Source organism: Mucor velutinosus (genome assembly GCF_035048745.1).
Source record: "Mucor velutinosus strain NIH1002 chromosome Unknown tig00000268, whole genome shotgun sequence".
NCBI lineage: Eukaryota > Fungi > Mucoromycota > Mucoromycetes > Mucorales > Mucoraceae > Mucor > Mucor velutinosus.
In genome coordinates this window covers 710,474-731,677 of record NW_027041917.1, presented here as the reverse complement: position 1 = coordinate 731,677, position 21,204 = coordinate 710,474, and the positions used below count along the sequence as shown (strand labels likewise).

Below are 21,204 nucleotides of genomic sequence, written 5' to 3'. Positions count from 1 at the left end.
GAGGTCTTTATATGCAAAATTTCGACATTTTGGCCAAAAACCTTATTTCAATTTTTTTGGAATTGCTCAATAAGTTCAGTCAAAACACTTACTACAGTTAGCAACACTGGAAGCACCTTGAAAAGTACTCTAAGAATGCATTAGGAAGCGTAGGGTGATCATCACAGTTTATATAGTCGAATATCATAAAATGCATTAACGAAGTCGAAAAAACACAAGACCTGTCCAATCCTAAACAGAAAAAAAACAAGCTGAGCTTGAATTGTTGCTGGTGGTGGCATTGCTGCTGGCTGAACTAAATGCCTTTCTGTTGATGACAATGACGATTGCGATGCTGATTAAATGGGGATCATGGAATTGAAAGGACAATTGCTTAGCGCAAATACTTTTTTTTTGGGACGCTTTGCCTCATGAAGGTATCTTTTGCAATGATAATATCTCAAAAAAGTCGCTGTAGATCCTACGCAAGCCCTGTATTTACTTATGGCCAGCTTTATGTCGCCATCTTATTAAGAGCATCAACAGCAGTGAATGATATGACAATTCTATTATTAGAAAATGGCGATTGTGATGTACAAATGCTGCATAAAATTTGAATTTCTTTCGCATTGTCCCAATAATAGGCTTTGTTTGATATCAGTGTAAGCAAAAAGGATGCTGAGGGAGATACCTCCTCTCTTCCTCCTGGTGTCTCTAATACACTATAACCTTTATTATTATTATTATTATTATTATTACTAATAATGAATTGTTTAAAATCTACCTGTTATACCAAAAAAAAAATATATCTGATTTAAAGTGTCTTTGGCGAGAGCCCACAGGACGACGCCATCATCGAGCGTAGCAAGATTGACTGGCTAGTATAATATACTGAACACAAATGTGGGCGATGATGGCATGGAAAAAGATCGACAGCGATCAAGGTTAGTAAAAAGTATACTTCGGTGCATCACCTTATATTGACCTGACGTTATTATGAGCAGATGAAGACGGGCAAAGTAGATCAAACCCATGATGATAAGAATAAACATCAAGCTACTCAAGAAGCCATTCAACCCCAGCAAAATACAATCATCGCTGACACCATTATCACAAAAGCTCAAAATACCTTTATCATGAACGACACGATCACCAAACTGCAAAAACCACTGGATAAACAGATTATGAGAGAGATAATGATGGAAGCTTGCAATTGACATGGTATTCCTTCATGCAGTTGCGTGACACAATGGATGGCTGCCAAACTGAACCACAACCGAATTTGCGTTAACTTATCTATTTATCATTAAGGCCACCAAAATCAATTACTGACAATAAAGCTGTAATGTTTGATTCGAGGATGTAGAGATTTGGCATTGATTCCAGTAGTTGCCATTTCAGCAATCAACCTCCGCCAAGTCATTTTGCTTACTAGCAAAAGTTTTTGTTTGTTTTGAGGTTTTATTCTTCTTTTACTTATATACACAAGTATTCAAAGAACACTATGAACAAAGGCGGGACAAAAAAATTCCAGTTTGGGTTTCCAAGCAAAAAATCGACTGCATCTTTGCTAGCCAAATCAGCATCAGATACAACCGTAGAAGCCAAGAGAAAAGCACCCGAATCAGCAACACAAGATAAGGACACAGTAAAGAAGCCTAGAGCCCTAGTGGTGGATGACGACGAGGACGAGTTTCTGGCGAGTGCTGGTATTGGTAAAATGGACCATAATGTGTAGTAGTATACCCATGCTTATTCTTGTGCTCTTACTAGAAGTCAAGTCGACTGCTCCAATGGCTGTGGTTGACAGTGCAAACAACGATGCTGCTGTTGAGGATGAAGAGGAGGATCCATTGGATGCATTCATGGCTGATATAAGCGAGAAAGCCAAAACTACAAGAGCAGAACCCAAAGTATGATGTACGATGATATAGACACATATGGCTTGCTAAATGACAATGCTATAGATTCGCAGAGATGACATTGAGGAAGAGGACGAATTAGAGAGTTATGTGCGTCATATGAAGGAGAAGGGTGTCGTGGTGGGCACGTCCAATCAGCCTATGCCAGTGTATGATGAGGTATATAGAAATACGGCTACAGTTGATGACAGCGCTAAACGGATGTGATTGTAGAATGCCAATTCAGACGACGAGGTTTATGCAACTGCAGCAGCTGTGGATGCCCAACTGCAGCAACTCGAATACGATTCAGATCAAGAGGCTAGCAACAGCAACAACGCTGCACCTACAAAGAAGGAAATCGAACCTCTGCCTCGCGTAGATCACGATACCATTGATTACATTGACATTGAAAAAAACTTTTATGAGGAACATGCCGACATCACAGCACTAGACGACGCTCAGGTGCAAAAGATCCGTGCAGAGCTTGGACTTCATGTCACTGGTCATGGTGTTGCAAAGCCTTGTGTCAGTTTTGCTCACTTTGGGTTTGATCAGGAACTGCTGGACGCAGTGATCAAAGCAGGCTATACAGAACCATCAGCTATTCAGAGACAGGCGATTCCTGTGGCAATGGAGGGCCGTGATATCATTGGCATTGCAAAGACTGGATCTGGAAAAACAGCCGCTTTTGTGCTGCCCATGTTGATTCACATCATGGATCAACAGGAGTTGGTCAAAGGCGATGGACCCATTGGACTGATACTGGCCCCTACTCGTGAGTTGGCTGTTCAGATATACCAGGAAGCCAGAAAGTTTGCCAAAGCATACGGACTCAAGTACATACCGAGTATTTCCAGCCGAGAAAAAAAAAGCTTTCTGATACTCATTTTCTTTTTTTTTTACATCTTTAGAGTGGCAGCGGTGTATGGTGGATCGTCCAAGTTGGAGCAGTTCAAGGACCTTCGCAGTGGCACCGTCGAGATCCTCGTAGCTACGCCTGGCAGATTGATTGATATGATCAAAATGAAGGCAACCAATTTGAAGCGAGTGAGCTATCTTGTGTTGGATGAAGCTGACCGTATGTTTGATCTTGGCTTTGGTGAGTAGAGTCTGCGAATGGGGTCCGTTGTACAGCACTAACGCGCAGCGTCATAGAACCCCAAGTCAGATCTATTTGCGACAATGTTCGACCTGATAGACAAAGTATGTAGTATATAAATATATGAATAGCATGTTACATTCTGCTTACATGATCTACGCACACAATCACACTCCACAACCGCACGAAAATTCAGCCTTGCTCTTCAGCGCAACATTTCAAAAACGCATCGAATTCCTGGCTCGCAGTGTGACATCAGACCCTATTCGCATCAATGTTGGCACTACTGGTCAAGCCAACGAAGACATTACGCAAATAGTACAAGTCTTTGAGCAGGAAGAGATGAAATGGGATTGGCTGATTCGCCATTTGACTGGATTCTGTGTGGGTACGTATTTTCTGAACGGCAGCATGGCGTGTAGATGAGGCGACTGATCGTTGCTGATAGAGGGCAGTGTCATTATTTTTGTGGGCAGAAAAGACGCCGTAGACATCTTGTCTGGCAATCTCCAAAAGTCCAATTTTGATTGTAAGAAGCCATCCATGAGGCCACATCAAGCCAAATCTCACGTTACATCATAGGCGTCGCTTTACACGGTGATTTGCAGCAGTTTGAAAGAGAGAAAGTGCTGCGAGACTTCAAGGCCAACAAGGTCAAGGTGTTGGTGTCCACTGATGTGGCAGCAAGAGGCTTGGATATCAAGACGGTCAAGACGGTCATCAATTTTGACGTTGCTCGCGACATTGATTCGCATACACATCGCGTTGGAAGAACGGGTCGCGCAGGAGAAAAGGGCACTGCTTTCACCTTGATCACACAAAAGGAAGATAGATTTGCTGGTGAATTGGTAACCCATTTGGAGACTTCAGGCCAAGTGGTACCACCGGAATTGCTTAGTTTGGCCATGAAGAACTCGAGATTCAGAGATTATAGAAGCAACAGAGGAGGAAGACGCGGTGGCCGAGGTGGCCGAGGTGGCCGTGGTGGCCGTGGTCGTGGCCGTGGTCATCAAGACAGAGGCAAGGGATCTTTCAATGCCAATTTAGAGCCCATGCGATTCCAGAGATCAAGCACAGGCGGATTAGGAGCAGGAGCAGGAGGAGCACCGCCATCATGGGCCTCCTAAATTAAATGTTTAGCTCGGCGCTACAATGGAGACCAGCAAAAGCAGAATCTATTTTTGGGTAAACTATGCTCTCCTTTACATCTCTTCCATCAACAAGAACACTTGTCTATTCACTATGGACAACACAGGGATATGTGTTTTAGCCGTAGCTTGATGTCCATGTGGCCCATGTGTACAATACATTAAATAAAGAAATTGAAAGAAAGAAAAAAAAGACCATATGCAAAAGTAACAAGCCAATTAATTAGAAATTCTAAAATTAACATTCGGATCCCCTTTTTGTTATATTGCCTCTCATTTCATTATTTAACCTTTCTTTCCTTTTCTCCTCCCCCTTTTAGTGTGTGTATCCTTCACAACATGGCAAATGAAGGCAGGTCTCCCACCACAACCACCACGATCAATACATCCTCGTTGCAACAACAGGCTCCTCCCCCACCGTATTCGCTGAATGACTACCTGGAATCACCCGCCTCGCCCTTGTCGTATGCATCATCTTCTTCATCATCACCCCATCCATTGATGTCGAGCCAGTTGATGGAGCAATCAATACAGCAGGTAAGCTTTCTGGGCTGTTGGAAATCCATCGTCATTGACGCTTCTTTTGTGTGCAGACACCCAATGTGTCGTCATTGCAGCTCAAGATGATAACCTCGAGTTCAGATCATTGGCAGTCGACACCCTACGAATGCAGCTGTGTATTGGAGGACAGGTTCCTATTGTTGGGGTATCACGAAGGCGTGCAATTGTTGGATTTGCACAGGATGGCAGAGAAACCAAAGACGATTATATGGATCAGAGCAAGGAAGATGGTGGTGGTAGAGTCATGTCGCATTGTGCTCATCTTGGCGGGCCGATACAAGCAGGTACGATGTTACTCATACGACGCTTTGTTGAGGCTGATTTACGCTGTGCTGCGTCTGGATTGGGACCAGCGACGCGACATCACCTTTGATGTGCCAACATGTCAGCAATGGGAGCATGTCGCTACACAGACGGGCAAAGTGCCTGACGACAACAATGCAGCAGCCAATGTGGATGCCACTGCGCTAGACACACCCAACCAGACCATTCTGAACTTCAAGGAACGCATTGCCAAGATACGAGACGACAGGGCAACAGCAAGCACCACAGCAGCAAGTGCTCATACAACCACACACGAAGAAAACCATCTGATATTGAATCCAGGTCTGACAAAACCTTATTATGTGTATAAGAAGATCGTTCTTCAGGACTTGTATTATAAACTGCCAGACTCTCGTGATGCATTGGGTATACAGACATATCAGACAAGCACCTACGTCTTTGCTGCTATAAGACACCGCGACAAAATTGTACTCTGGCAGCGAAAAAGAGATCACCCTTTGCGGCCCTTTTATCGACTCAAAGTATTCTGGATTCCCATGGAGGCACGAGCTATTTCATTTGCGGATGATCGTAGCACCTTACGCCACATTATTGCAGTGTTTCCCAATGAGGCTACAGCCATCGAATTGAGAGACTCCAAAGTGCAGACTGTCCCAATTGATCCAACACTGGAGCGCATCTACCAAACCACTTGGATAAGAGATCAGTACGAGCACCAGCTAAATAGCCAGAAATCACCCACCAGCTCGCCTATACCCACCTCGACCTCTATGCCCACATCGCTCTTTCTGAGATACCAACAAGCACCAACGTCTGACCACAATGATACCACGAGCGCATCTCCACAATCCTTGTCCTTTCCAACACTGCCGGCCAGTCTCTCTGCTCCTCCCATTCAATGGACATCGCTAGTACAACTCCCATTCTACCCCGATTCCCTTCCAGCAACGACACTAACAACCGAATACTCGATACCCCCCTCCTACTCGACTGTTGTTACATCGCTGCCCTCACATGGACCACCTGATCCAGTAGCGCTGCCCTCTGCTGGAGCACCTCAATTATTCTTTGCAACTCTGGGAAAGCAGAGCTACATAATCGACCTCGGTGGATCACTGTTCTCGACACAAGTGTATCGATGGTCTGAAGTGCCCACACATGTCGAGTTTGTCCAATTGGATGTCAATGTCAACGATTGGTGTGTGATTGGATTTGGATCAGAAACAGTAGAGATCATTCATGTCAAGACAGCACAGACAGTGCAGCGGGTGATGCATGGCGTGCCTGTCAAGTTTCTGGGAAGGTGGGATGCGTCTTTGCCCAGAGAAGGTAAAAAGAACAAGCTTGTCTTCAAGTCCATTTTCTGGAGTTGTGCAGCGAATGATAGAACACACGTTTACATGCTCAAAGGCGAATAAAATCACTTTATTTATTTACCATCACAAGTTGTTCTTGGCGTTGTGTATCCAGTACCATTTGGCATTCAAGATCTTGACGTAGTTTTCAGGGATGAACGCGTGGCTCTCCAGTGTCTTGGCTTTCCCATCCTTGTTCAGCTTATGCAAATGGAGCACAATGCCACGAGCAGCTGGAATGTGTAGAGATTCGGGATATCCCTTATACAAGGTCTCGACAATCTCCATCGGTGTCCAGCCCTGTTCCAGCGTGCCTTCCTTTGTCAATAATTGCACCACTTGCTGCTCCCTCTCCAAACGATGATCCACGTACTCTTGAATCTTGGCAGTGCCTTGCTCCACAACAGGACCGTGGCCAGGATACAATTGCTTGGGTTGAAATGTCACTAGGCGCTGCAGTCCAGCAATGTATTCTGACAAATCATCAAACACAGCTGTGCCTTGACCCAGCACACAATCTGCAGTGAACAGAGCTTCTTCTTCCTCGAGCAAAAAAGTACAATGATCCTTGGTATGTCCAGGCGTATAAATGACTCGCAATGTGGTGTCGTGTGCTCTGAAAACTTGATTGTCCACTAGCGAATTAATGCTGACATGTGTGGGAAATCGATCCATATGATCCACATGATGGCCTTGAGGGATAGCAGTAAACTTGTGTACCTGGATCTCTTTGTTGGGATTCAGGGTGCTTGAATTGAGAATGTCCTCCAATCCGCCCCAATGATCACTGTGTCCATGGCTGATGATGATGTCTGAAATGTAAGCATCGGATTGAATGTCTCGTAGAGATGTCTCAAGGTGCGGCAAGTAATCAGGCTTGCCTTCTCCACAATCCAGCAGTATCTTTTGTGCACCAGCGCCGAGTAGATACGTGTTGGTGCCTTGCAAAGTAAATTTGCCTGGGTTCAAGCCTAGCACTCTCCAAACACGACTGGATAATTGAGAGAATTTGGGTAGAGTTACTAGTACTTCTGTCATTGTAGAATATAGTTGCGGTGGGAAAACAAGAGGAAAAGAGAGTATAAATACGAAATGCGTCAAGCGTATGAGGTAATCTCGGCGGAAGGGAATTTGTCCATTATTTTCATATGCAAAACCTCGACATTATTAGCAGACAGTCAGAAATCGCGCACGACTCAGGTTTTCTCAGTTAGTGCACAGTACGTGTCTGTGTTGTCATTGCAATTGTTTGTTCGATTTTATTAGCGAATATGGCACCATCTTCTTGAGAATTTGCTCTTGACACCAAAAAACGGCACATTCAAATGCCGTTCAGGGATGCCTGTGTGCATGCCAAAGCGTGGAAATCTCCCAAAATCAACTATTTAGAATGACCAATATCCGGCTTCTCGCTATCAATAGGTGTAGATGGTGTTACAATAGAAGGAACATGCACATCTGGTGGCCATACTTTGCTGTGATCAGTGGTAACATAAGTGCTGCTGGAATCAGCTCTAGAGGAACCGGCATTTCCAGAGGCATGATTGACGCCAGTTAATAACACCTTGGGAGGAGATGCAGGTGGGTTAATATCATGATCATTTGACAGGTTGGCCGGATCTCCAGTTCGACATGTTGTGTATCCTGGTAATTGAGTGATGTCCACAGGACCCGTTGAAGTTACTGGTATGCTCTGAACATCCATATCGTGTTTAGAGATACCAGAAGCAGCTGTAATTTCATTGATGGAAGTAACGTCCCAGTAAGTCGGATAGGTGTCTTTCTCTGCCTTCTTTTGTTTTTGGCGTCTAAAGAAGAGGAATCCTGCAATAAGCGCAATCTAGCACAGAGGTTAGATATATCACATTTGAGACTCTGCGCAGCTTACCACAGCAATGATGCCAACAACGATGCCTGCAATTGCACCTCCTGAAAGCCCATTAGAAACCGTATCCTGCATTTTGTCACTTGAAGAGGATCCCCCAGTAGTAGTGCTATTGCCACCAGTAGAGGTACCATTGCCATTGACACCATCAATGGAAGACACCGCACCATTGGCATAGTAGGTTGCATCCCAGGAGTAAGTATCTGTATTCAATACATGAAAGTCAGCTGTCGCCAAGAGTGTGCTATCAATGCCAAACAAGATGAACAATGATGCATTGCGTAAAACAGCTAATAAATACATGTTAGCGCTACAGCCTGGATCAGCTATCTTGTTGATGCACTACCTGAATGTCCAAATCGCGGGCCTGCTCCAGTTGCTGCGCCAGATGAGATGCTTATGGGTTGAAACGTGTTGGCAGTCGGGTTGTATAGATGAAGATAATCACTAATCGGAATGCGATCTATAATGTGTAAGATGACATGGATGCCTTTATAGATGGGGGGGGGGAGAAACACTTACTGCCAACACTATCAGGGCCAGCCCCGCCATAAATAATGAAGTTGCCAGTGCTGGGAACTACCACACAGGGTTAAGCTCATGTCTATACTGGGTTGACTAGGATTACCTACTTAGCGTTGCGGTGTGAGACATACGATTGGAGGGCGGGCTACTGGAGGTTGCCGTCTTTTGTTCCCAAATCGATGTATCCGTGTGGTAGATCAATACGTTTGTAAATGTTGAATAAGGACGAGTATATACACCTGTAGCGGGGTCTCGTACAATATCACGACCTCCAAAATAGTAGATCAATTTACCGGATTGATCTGTTGTTGCCGTATGTCCATATCGCGGGTTGCCTGGTGCTACTGATGCTGCTTGAAGGCTCCATTTGGCAGTCTTTAGGCATGATCGTTAGCTGACATTCAGTGATAGATTGAGATGCGCCTACCTGTGCAGTAATAGAGAGCTTTGCGGTGCCATTGAATGTAGGCAGTAGGTTTCCAATGATACTATATGCATATTTAATTTCACACTGGGAATAAGGTTATTTTGCTGAACTTACGCTGCGCCTCCCCAAAACACAACTGTATTATCAACACCGAGTGCACCTGACCCATAGTAACTACAAAATGTTGATTAAGAAGCTTTGATGTGTTACTATAGTGTGGTATATGTACTTTTGTGGTATGGACGAAGTATTTGAGATTGTTTCCCACTGGTTTGTATCCGCATGGTAGATCACTGTTTGATTTTTCATGTAGTTATAGTTGTTGTTGACACCAGTGCCGCCATTGATCAGCACAGCTGTATCTGATAGCTTGACACTGACGTACGCCGATGTTGCTTCGGTGATAAAATTAGGAGGATCGACGACTTTTGTCCAGGATGTGAGGCTGCTGGCTACAGTCAAGTCTTTGGATACATCCAGATAGTAATGATCTGCCAAGGGTGTGATTTCTTGATTCACTACTTTGGCATAACCGCCTGAATAGCAATAAATCCGTGTGTTGTTTAGCAGTAATTGACATCCTATGCAACGCAATAATGAATTTGCAAACTAAACAGATCAGGTACATATTGAGTAGAATACATACCCGAGTTGTATCTAATGTAAGGTTGCTCAGCAATGGCAGACATCGCAGCCAAAGAGACGAGCAAGAATGTAGCAAGCATCATTGGTGGTTTATTAACAACTCTTTCAAAAAAAAAGTGTGTGTGTGTGTGAGAGAGAGAGAGAGAGAGAGAGAGAGAAAGAAAAGAAAAAGGATTAGTACGCAAAGACTATGGAAAATATAGGGTAAGAGAGAGAATGATTTACCCTAGTATTATTATACTAATGCCTGGATCAATCATTTCATTCTACAAAAACTTGGTTATGTTGTAATACCGTCAATTTAGCACTGTCATACTCAATAACGACATTTGGTCTTTCAAGGTGCTTGATTCAAGATAAGAGTCTACTCCATCTTGTGTATATGAGTGTCGGTAGCGACAGACCCCCCTCCCTCCCCTTCCTTGACTTGAACAGAGCCGTATGTGGTGATGGCAGAATCTTGTGTCGTATCAATGTCTCCTTACTTGACGTTAAACGGGTACACCAAGTATGGTAAATGTGTAGAAGGTTAGATTTCATACAGGTAGTACCATGCAATTTGATGGTGTCACATTGCATTAGTTTAAAAAGAAGCTAAATGAGCATCCTGATCAACTCGATTGCATAACAAGAAATCAAGCACATCTGTGCTTGTACACAAAATTCTGAAACTTATGTTTATTGGCAATATTATCCTTTGTCTGTGCCAAGGTTTCTGGTATTGACATGTCGATTCAACTCATACACTATTTGATCTTTGCCAATGTCAACGGTATTATCAACTTAGCCACCTCTGCTCGCCTTTACTTGCCTTTGTTCTTTCTCTTGGTAAGCTCTTTTGACAGACGCTGATCTGGGTACTCCTCCTCTTTGCTGTCGTTCTCTCTGCTGATGAAACTTTGAATCCTCTCGTTGCTCACGATAATCAGCCTGCATTACTATTTTTGCAGCACTTTGAGCTTCTCTTCTAGTAGCAACTACTCCAAAAGGGTATATCTCTTACTCAGTATTAACCAGCTCTCTCAATTCTGCAGGCACCTCTGGCTCTTTCTCAAAAACATGAGCATGCTCTACATACCGATAAACGTGTGTTCAGTATAGGTTGGCGCATGCTGAAATTGGGCACACCAGAAAAGCCGTCATACATATTTATCAGTATGGCAGTATTGGCTTCACTTTTTTCAGGGATTTTGACGCCTGGCCATCTTGCATCTCGCATTCGACTCAAAGTATCTACATGTGGCAAATTCATTATCATACCTGAGTAATGAAGTGCAGGTTCCTCGTGCTGAATGAATGCCTGTACAACCGCACGACCACCCTCTCGCATGGCTGCTCTACCAGCACACTAATCACTCAATACAGAATCACATTGCGTTGGTCATTGCCATCCTAATTATCGGCCATTTGCATGAAGATGACCTGGCTTATTCAGTTATAATATATAGAAAAAGAAAGAAAGCTAGAACAATTGATTTGACAGCCCTTTTATTTCTGCCTTTTCGGAAGCATTATTGCCCATCATCGTCAATCAAATAAGCTTTTTATCTACCCCACAATCTCGGGTGAAATAAGCTTTTGCCTAATATGGAAGTTTACCCTACACATATTTTATGGAGGCAAACCAAGCTGACTGGCGATAACAGATACAAAATTGCATTTTAATGCACAATGTGCTTTATAAGGGCTCTCAAAGACATTACTTGCCTTCAGGATAAGACTGGGCATTGACATTATTATCATTGATTTTGTCAGCAAAATTAATTAAAACTCAGGCGTGAATTTTCGTTTAGAATCGGTCAGATTGGATCAATTTGCGACTCGATTAATCTACTTTGTGAGATTCGACTATATAGTCTGTGGTGATCGCTCCATACTATCTAATGCATTCTTGGAGTACTTTTCGAGGCGCATCCAATGGTGCTAAACACAAGAGACATTTTGATTGAACTTTTCGAGCAATTCCAAGAAATATGAAATGAGGTTTCTGGCGAAAATGTCAAGATTTTACATATCAGGATCACACAAACGTCTTTTCAAGGGTTGCTTTGGATCGATAGCAACACTTTGATGTAATACATACCATAGTAAAAGTCTTTGTTTTTGAGGTGAAAAACGCGATCGTTTGATTTTCGATGAAAATCATGAGGTACCCCTCATGCTTTTTGGTCGATTTTTAGCCATGTTTTTTTGGGCCCTAAAAAGTCGAGCAAAGGTGTCAGACGGTTACTGCAGGATGAAAGGGATTGTTTGGAGCTATTTTGGCGGTCTAAAATGGGGTTTATCGCGAGAAACCGCGGCTCGCAGGTTTCCAAATTATGCTGCGATTTGCATCATTTTGAGCAATAAGAGGCAGTGAAAGTGTGCTGTATACTCGTATATGAATTGTTCTCAATAAAATCTATTTGCTCCTTGAATTACCGTTTGTGGGTGATTGTCTTGTAAAGAATGAGAAGCGCCCTCAATGACAGTGAACCATTGAACGTATAGAGCGTGCTCTTCAGAAAACCAGAAGCAGTCAGTATAGTATAGTAAGTACACAACCTGGACTGATCGTTGATTTGATCCATCTCAAAATCGCCAATGAGAACATGCTTATACAAAGTACCCTGCTTTATTGCAGGGTCTAAAGGTTTTCAGTGAAAACATGCCCTTGAGATAAATTCCTTGGTTCTTATACTGCTCAGAAGAGTGCCACAATATTCCTTTGTGCTATGGGGACCTTTACCAATGACTGGAGCATCACTTTTACTGGAGTAGGCTGATACAAACATGTCGATGCTATTGATTTTCTGATTTTCATCATAACGCAAGACAGCTATAGCTTTTTACAACAAAACAAACCTCTAGGATCAGTAGCTATTTACGTTCGCATGAAGGTAATGAATTCAGAAAAGGCCTTTAGGCCTGGTGTTCTCCTTTTCATATTATCCTGATGCTGTTTTTCCAACAAATCGACAAAAATGGCAGTGGCAGCCAGAGTTGGAATAGTTGTCATACTATCAATGTTATTATATCGTCTTACGGAAATGCAATATAGCAAAGCAGCTTCGAAATCATCAGTAGAAAATGCGAATCACGATAACTTGTCTCCATTGTAATGGAAGCCAAGCATAAGAAGGGCTTATTGAAGTTCATTCAACTATTGGAGCAGCAACTAGAGTAGCCACAACAACAGCAGCAGGAAGAAGAAGAAGGTGTTGCCCAAGCAGTTGAGAAGATCTGCAAGATTAACGATGAGAAGAAATAATTAGACTGATAATAAAAACATTGATATTGACAAAACATGATGATTGTCTATTTAAATCCAAATGCTTATTAAAGACTTGATTGTGTTTGCTATTAATGGGCGTTGATGCTGAGCTAAGTGATATATATATATTGTTTCCAACCTGAAGATGTGCAGGTTAAGAGAACCTTTTCCGTATATATCAGTCTTTCTTGTATTAAAGCAAAGTGACAAGCCTTGGCCGACTTCATCAGCGACATGATTGAAGCCATTTAAAGGAAAAAAAAACAAGATTTTCAGTACATACTTTCAGAACAGACTGACACAGACTCGCCTTGAGATAGCCTTGATAGCAAAGAGAGAGAAGGTCGTCTTAGAAAGACTGCAGCCACAGCAAATACAGCTATAAGATTCTAGAACAAGAGCGGCGAGAAGCTTCAGAGAATCAAGGGCTATTTTTTAAATCATTGTATCATATGATAAATCTAAACAATCAGTGAGTCAATAAGAAAAGTTTGCATCAGCTCATATGCCTCATACTATCCTCCTCAGAATTGATTCATGCCTTCGCACTATCCGTTTCAATGTCCCAGTGTTTCACTACTATTGCGTGGTCAGAGATAAAATTCAATAATTCCCTTCAAATTTTATTTTTCAGCTCTCTATTATCACACAAAAGCCCTCAATAGCATCCTGTAACTATAGATCAGACACTTTTACGATATTCTGCGTCTCTTTTTATGGGAAAGCTTTATATACAAGCAAACAGTATACTTGTATTGCCTCTTACTGCTCAAAATGATGCAAATCGCAGCATAATTTGGAAACCTGCGAGCCGCGGTTTCTCGCGTTAAACCCCATTTTAGACCGCCAAAATAGCTCCAAACAATCCCTTTCATCCTGCAGTAACCGTCTGACACCTTTGCTCGACTTTTTAGGGCCCAAAAAAACATGGCTAAAAATCGACCAAAAAGCATGAGGGGTACCTCATGATTTTCATCGAAAATCAAACGATCGCATTTTTCACCTCAAAAGCAAAGACTTTTACTATGGTATGTATTACATCAAAGTGTTGCTATCGATCCAAAGCAACCCTTGAAAAGACGTTTGTGTGATCCTGATATGTAAAATCTTGACATTTTCGCCAGAAACCCCATTTCATATTTCTTGGAATTGCTCAAAAAGTTCAATCAAAATGTCTCTTGTGTTTATCACCATTGGATGCGCCTCGAAAAGTACTCCAAGAATGCATTAGATAGTATGGAGCGATCACCACAGACTATATAGTCGAATCTCACAAAGTAGATTAATCGAGTCGCAAATTGATCCAATTTGTCCAATCTAAAGCAGAAACAGAGCGGAGTTAAAGCAGTTTTTGGTAATGGTGGCAGATAAAGATGATGGCAGCATCTTTCTCATGAAGGTAATCGAGGTTTTGACAAGAATACTATGATTTCTAATTATAAAAGAGCTTAGAGATTAATTTTGAGAATGAGTTATTTGGTTGTTCCATATGGGATATATGCAACAAATGTCAGAAGTATTATGTACAGCTCGTCACCGAAGCAATGGATACAACATATTTCTCTTTGAACATTCATACAAGAAAAGGTCTATAGTGTTAGCCTTCTGGGCCTTATTTCCTGATCAAGTGCACTGCATGGTTCAACTAATCCCAATGAGAGACAATGCTTGTATTATTCCTAAAAGCAAGCAATTTTCACACACTGTATGATACAGTGTACTCATGTTGAGATATGCCAATTTAAGCTTCTGATGATGCCTGCAGCAATTATAAATTTCACTGACAGAAAGAGGAAGCATCCATATCTAATCAAGCAACTCTCTGTATCATGCGATATCGCGAGTGATTAGCGTAATTTAATGGTGCGTAGGACCAACCAACTGAAAAAAGGTGTATCACAAACCACTTTTTGGATCAAACTTCCAAATATATACATTCACTCCATTTCAAGACAGATTTATAAAACCTTAAAAAAAAAAAATTCTTGATAGCTTTTTTCTTCTTCTTCCTTCACCTTTGATTACTCAAACACTCATGATAGGAACTATTCTCTCGTATATCGTCTCTATTGCAATCACATTTATCGTCTCCAAGTTTGGTCAAAAGCTGGTATGGCACAACAAAAAGGAAGATGGCACACTGAAAGCGCCATGGGCACCAAGCCCCAAAGGTCTGTCGTGGTTCACTGGCGGCTATGCAGAGTTTGAACGAGATACGTACCATGCATTGACACGCTGGTCCAAGCAATTAGGCGACTTGTTCTCGGTGAGATTGGGATTCAAGAGAATTGTGGTCTTGAACAGTGCTGAATTGGTGCACACAGCGTTGATTGAAAAGGAACAGTTGAATTCTTCCCGTATACCCTCTGATACGTTCGAGAAGTTGCAGACAGATCAATGCAAGACCGTGTTCACGGCTCCCTTTGATAAGTACTGGTCCAGAATCAGAAGAGCAACATACATCGTGGTGGGTAGATTGTACGCACCTCAATTCTCAAAACTGTTCAAGGAGCAAGCAAAGAAATTAACTTATGGCATTGGGCTCGAGGAAGGGAATGGCAAGTTGACTGCAAAGCAGCTGCGTCAGTTGGTGGACATGGTAGCTATGGATTCCGCTCTGACCATGGTGATGGCATCGAGCAAGGACGACGAGAGAGACCCGGTGGCCATGATGACCTTGATCCAGAAATGCCACGCTCTGGAGGAGAGACAAACACGTAAATACAACCGCATGGGCCAGTTCTTCCCTGCCATGAATAGCTGGTTGGATGTCAAGAGCCTATTCACCTTGGATTCCAGAAATTTAGATTTGCGCAACGAGATATTGGCGGTGGTGCTTCCTTGGTTCGAGCAGGTGTACAAATTGAAAGGGGATGTGCCTTTGAGTCAGGAGCAAATGAAGCAGTGGTCAAGCAATGGACAACTGGACTCTATCACCAAGAGCTTGCTGAACATTGAACCATCCAAGAATGACCCTGAGCCTGTGCAACTGACCAAAGACGAGATATTGGTCAACTCTGTGCACATGACCTTGCACGCTTATACTTATCTGGCATCAACACTCTTTACGCTGATCCAACGATTGGCAACAGAACCAGAGCTTCAAGAGAGAATCAAGCAAGAAACCACCAATGAGGACAAGACCTTGGCTTATGCCTTTGTCAATGAGAGTTTGCGCTACGATACACCAAACCACATTCTCAGCTACGGTCCTCGCACAGATTATGATTTGGATGTGAATGGCTCTCTTTATCGCATCGACGCAGATACCGAGTTGGTGGTGAACGTACATGCTATCCATAACGATACTAGATACTACTCCAAGCCTCACAACTTTAACCCTGACCGCTTCATGCTGCCACCCAAGATGATGAGCCCTCTTTTGGAGAATGACAAGAAGCCTGCAAGCGACCATTTGGCATTTGGTGCTGGTCGTCGTGCCTGTATTGGATCCAAGACAAGCCAAGACTTTTTGGTTGCGACACTGATTCAACTTGTCAAGCAATACAAGCTAGTGGGTGGCGATGTGGCTGACAAGGTGGAGTCTACCACCAGCATCTGGTCCTGGATTGGCAGAACGGAAACAAAAGGATCCACCATTGAGTTCATCAAGCGATAAATACCCTTTATTATAATACTATTACTTAATACGCTATTTATTTACAAGAATAAAATTATACTATATATATATACACACACACACACGAAAGAAACTAAGCAAACAGCTCCTCAAATTGCTTGTTCATCTCATCCATAAACTCGCCTTCTGGATCACGGGCGTTAAAGTCGAGCTGGTCCTTGACAATCGACAAACACAACAACAAATTGGCACGGATACGGTCCAGAGTAACTGCATCGTCGTCTGGTTGTTGGTATCTGAATCGAGCAGCCCTCAGCAGGATTTCCCAAGCATTCATGATCCATCTCAGATCCAAAAAGCATGCACAATCGTGCGACACTAGAAATTGTACAATGCGCACCGTGTTCAAAGCTGATTTGACTGATGTATGGATTAGAGGCATGTCAAAATTGACTTTGGACAGATTCAACGTCTTTATGAAATCGGTGAGATACTCCTCATCCGAGAGCTCCAGCTCTTGGTCTGCAAACTGCTGTTGGTGGAACTGTTTAAAGTACTTGACCTTTTCCACCACCTTGAGCCAAAAGTGGGTGCGGTCGTGGTGCTTGTCGCTGGCTGTTGAAGAAGGGTCTTGTCGCCCCTTGATATCGTGCTTTGTGTTGTATTGCATTTCCTTGAACTTCTTGATCAGTTCCTCTGTATCCAGTTGTGCCTCTGCAGGTGTCTTGGGCACATAGGATTTGGCCATGATGAGATACTCGTTGTACAGTGCTAACGTTGTTAACAGGGGAATAGGCGTTGCTCGACACTCGATTTCCAATGTTGTGAAAAAGTCCAAATCGCTGATACGATCATCAAACAGTGGCAGCGATAGTTGATAGTCGTCTGGCAGTGTGTTCCTATACCAGTTTCTCATCCCCATCTCAATATGATGTCCAAACACGCCAATGTAAGAAGGGAGATCTGAAGCTGCAGCACAGCGAGCACCGTCTTTGATTGCCTGCCTCAGCGTACACAAGTAGTGCCCCATCTTGATAAACTGCATTTCTCGGGGAGAATCGCCAGGAAACATGTGTACCTTGATTTGGTCTTGGCTATCCAGCAGCTTGAACAGTCTGTGAGGGCCCATTCCACGTATCTTGAACATGCTGCTCATGGCCGCATGGAGTTCCAGCACGGATCGACAGTGGTGCATACAACGGAATAGTCTACTGAACAGCATCGATTCGCCAGAGGGCTCTTGGTTGCTCGAGGGCTTGTACTCGTGCAATGGTAACAGCAAGGTATAGATGCGTTCTGCCATGGATAAATAGCGATCTGCCTCAATGTCGTCTTTTGTTTTCAGCTTGTACAGGGACATGAAGGCATATGTCACCAGTGTTTCCAGACTGGCCTCATCAAATTTGTCCTCAATCAGTTGCCTAGCTTGCTCAAAGTAGTAGAGTCCATAGTCTCGTGTTGCCTCCAAGGGTAAAATGTTCACAATGTGCCGACAGCACTGCTGAGAAAGATTGCTACAGAGGGCCATGACAGCAGGCGATTTCAGCAGGTCGTCGTTCATGAAGAGCCTTACAAACTCGGGCACGTACAGTGAAAAGTGCTGTAGGTGTTGGCATTGAAAGTAGGTGAATAAGAGTCGCATGGTGATGGTAGTGAGGCCTTCAACAGGGATCACTCGAGATATTTGTTGTGGTGCAACAGAGTGCATTAAAACAGGCGTGTGTTTGGTCATGCTCTTGAACCTGGATTTGCCGTATTTCCTCCAGATCAAAATGCCCAGCACCTTGTTCATGGCGGTTGTCTGTGTTGTTGGCTCCATATTGAAAGGAAACGGGAGCTGTGCTGTCTTTTCCTGATAGATGGCTGTGGACACCATACCACCAAGGCAAGACATGAGCTGTGCATGCGATGTGATGAAGGTCTCGATGCACATGTTGCCATTCGTCACTGTCAATGTCCACGGCTTTGATTCGCTCTTTTCCTGTGAAGTGAGTTCAGCTTGGATATTGTTGCTCTTGATGAGATGGTAATGATGCTTCTTTCTGCCTCTTTTTTGTTTGTAGAATCTTTCCACGTAAGGGTTCTCGCTTTCTTTTGAAGGCGATGATGGGTAGTGAAGCATTGTTGATGATGACGATGAAGGAGGAGGGACCCCCTGATAATCGATAAAAGGATCCTGAAAGAACAGAGGGCTGCTTTTGTCCTTGTGTCTGTGGCGATAGGCATGATCGTCAAAGAAGGCAGGTGCTGGTTTACCTAACGACACAGGCGAAGGATAATCGTGCAAGTTGGATGATGGTGGTGATTCGGGTTTCGGCTGCCTATCAGCCTGCCTGGCTTCATTCTCTTTCGCTAGCTTCAGAATGCCAATTTCGTTTTCCATGCATGCTATCTGATGCTGGATCGCATCTATCTGATTCATGTATTCGAGTTCTTGCATATATTCCATATCTTTGGGTGAAGGCATCACTGTGTATATGCATTCGGTGCCATTTTTGACACATCTGATAGCGAGTGAGTACGGCTGCATTAGCATGTTCTCTATCTACATACCTTTCGCATGGTTGTTCGTAAGTGCATTTGCGTTTTCTTTCTCGGCAACCTAGAATAAAATTGTGGTGAGTATCATATCAAACAACATGTAGGTTACTGCTTACCATTGCAAGGTGTCTTTTTGGGTACGCCGGTAGCCATCGCTGATATCAATGCAAATCAAGTTGAGTTTTCTCCTAGTGTAGTATAGAACAAAAAAAGACCTGATAAAGGGAATTTGATACCTAAACAGGAGATAGAGCCAAGAAGAAGGATGGAAAAAAAAAGAGTGTCGCAGCAAATGTAGTTTGCTTAGACATTTCGGGCTGATGATTGAAATCCAGAGCTGATCCAACACCATGATACACAACATATATCACACTTTATTTTTAGCTTTCGTATTGCTATCTGTATAGTAATAGCGATATTATGCATTCTATACCACTCGTTTTACTCGTGCTTTGAGAAAGTTGAGTGCGACACCATTTAATAGGCATTTCGAGATACCCAATTTTATAAATAGCACTGTATTGCAGGCTGCTTCTAATAGTCTATTGGCCACTAAGAGAAAGTAGTGTTTCACGAGTGAACGCATCTTCACTATATACTGTAAAGCATTCAAAATTCTAAAGAATTGTGTGCCGTACAAGGTGAATGAAGCCGGCATTGGGAAGAGGGTCTGGAGGAGGTGCTAAGCCCATCTACCAAAAACATAACGCATCTAATTCAACATTTGGTAGCATTGGCCTATGAGGCAGTTTTACTGTAGCGAAGTGAAGGTGAAAAGCCATGGCGACTAAGCCTCTAACTCGCCCTTTGGCAGTATTCATCTTAATGAGGGGTTTACCGCAGCGAAGCGAAGGCGCAAAACCATAGTGTTCAAGCAGCAAGTTTGGTTTTTTATTTCCATTATTGATAAGCTTACCGGCAACATAGCGCATCAAAATTTGCATGAATTAGCCTTACCAAAAATCAATATGACTCCTGTTCGAATTAGAAGTTGCACAGACTGCAGAACTGCCCTTCCAAAAGACTTCAGCTACCAAAGATGTGATTTATGCCGTGTAAATAAGCTCTATAAAGCAAAACATAACCAAATTGGATAGTTTCCAAGTCTTTATATCTTGAAATATAGGCCTTTCTGAGCCACCGGAATAACGCCAAACAATTGTACTTGAGTAGTAGTAACATCCTGACACCTTTGCTCAACTTTTTGGGCCAAAAAAAAAACATGGTCAGAAATCGACCAAAAACCGTGAGGTATCCCTCATGGTTTTCATCGAAAATCAAACGATCGCATTTTTTACCTTGAAAATGAAGACTTTTACTATGGCATATACTGTATCAAAATGTTTCTCTCGATCCAAAGCAACCTCTGAAACCACTTTTTATGAGGCTTTCATATGCAAAATATGGTTATTTTCGCTGAAAGCCTCATTTCAAATTTCACCAAATTGCTCAATAAGTTCATTCAGAACACCTGTTACAATCAGCATCATTAAAAACACCCTGAAAAGCACTTCAAGGATGTATTAGGAAGCGTAGGGTGATCATCACAGTTTATATAGTCAAACATCGCAAAATAGATTTTAGAAGTCGAAAAAGGACAAAATCTGTCCAATCTTGGGCAGAAAAAAATAAGCTGAATTTTAAATAATTTTGGCGGCGGCGGCATTGCTGCTGGCTGACCTAAATGCCTTTCTGTTGATGACAATAATGATTATGATGCTGAGGGAGATACCTCCTCTCCTCCTCCAGGCTCTAATGTAATCTGTCTTTTACCAACTGATAGTTGGTTGCGCAAATCTGCTTAATATACCAAAATGTTGTAATATCTGATTTAAAATGCCTTTGGTGAGAGCCCGCAGGGCGACGCCGGCATCGAGCGTAGCGAGATAGATCGGCTAGTATATAACTATTTACGTCTTGTAGTTTGGATGGATTGCTAAGCAGATTTGTAGTGCATGGAGCAGCACCAGCAGCCTGAATGCCAAGCCCAATGATGAAATAATCTCATTTGCCGTGA

The 21,204-nt window shown here is 42.9% G+C and overlaps 6 protein-coding genes across 6 annotated transcripts; 3 read left to right on the top strand and 3 right to left on the bottom strand.

The window, feature by feature from the left end:
- Positions 1-1,483: 1,483 nt before the first annotated feature.
- Positions 1,484-4,109, top strand: LEU5_2 (coenzyme A transporter; the record flags this gene model as incomplete). Its single annotated transcript, XM_064823353.1, has 9 exons — positions 1,484-1,694; positions 1,753-1,892; positions 1,947-2,060; positions 2,115-2,719; positions 2,795-2,982; positions 3,039-3,086; positions 3,179-3,370; positions 3,431-3,511; positions 3,565-4,109. The coding sequence occupies 9 exons, from the start codon at positions 1,484-1,486 to the stop codon at positions 4,107-4,109; spliced, it is 2,124 nt and encodes a 707-aa protein (XP_064678665.1).
- Positions 4,110-4,469: 360 nt separating this feature from the next.
- Positions 4,470-6,394, top strand: ATC70_003997 (uncharacterized protein; the record flags this gene model as incomplete). Its single annotated transcript, XM_064823352.1, has 2 exons — positions 4,470-4,667; positions 4,724-6,394. 2 exons carry the CDS (start codon positions 4,470-4,472, stop codon positions 6,392-6,394), a joined length of 1,869 nt encoding a protein of 622 aa, XP_064678664.1.
- A 21-nt stretch (positions 6,395-6,415) lies between these two features.
- On the bottom strand, positions 6,416-7,369 carry ATC70_003996 (NodB homology domain-containing protein; the record flags this gene model as incomplete). The annotated part of the gene is made up of 1 exon (XM_064823351.1): positions 6,416-7,369. One exon carries the CDS (start codon positions 7,367-7,369, stop codon positions 6,416-6,418), a length of 954 nt encoding a protein of 317 aa, XP_064678663.1.
- Positions 7,370-7,712: 343 nt separating this feature from the next.
- Positions 7,713-9,896, bottom strand: MNS1 (mannosyl-oligosaccharide alpha-1,2-mannosidase; the record flags this gene model as incomplete). Its single annotated transcript, XM_064823350.1, has 9 exons — positions 7,713-8,171; positions 8,220-8,506; positions 8,563-8,679; positions 8,739-8,795; positions 8,849-9,116; positions 9,169-9,229; positions 9,283-9,342; positions 9,398-9,749; positions 9,815-9,896. 9 exons carry the CDS (start codon positions 9,894-9,896, stop codon positions 7,713-7,715), a joined length of 1,743 nt encoding a protein of 580 aa, XP_064678662.1.
- Positions 9,897-15,101: 5,205 nt separating this feature from the next.
- Positions 15,102-16,685, top strand: ATC70_003994 (uncharacterized protein; the record flags this gene model as incomplete). The annotated part of the gene is made up of 1 exon (XM_064823349.1): positions 15,102-16,685. One exon carries the CDS (start codon positions 15,102-15,104, stop codon positions 16,683-16,685), a length of 1,584 nt encoding a protein of 527 aa, XP_064678661.1.
- Positions 16,686-16,779: 94 nt separating this feature from the next.
- On the bottom strand, positions 16,780-19,340 carry ATC70_003993 (TYR_PHOSPHATASE_2 domain-containing protein; the record flags this gene model as incomplete). The annotated part of the gene is made up of 3 exons (XM_064823348.1): positions 16,780-19,150; positions 19,200-19,248; positions 19,304-19,340. The coding sequence occupies 3 exons, from the start codon at positions 19,338-19,340 to the stop codon at positions 16,780-16,782; spliced, it is 2,457 nt and encodes an 818-aa protein (XP_064678660.1).
- Between the last annotated feature and the right edge of the window lie 1,864 nt (positions 19,341-21,204).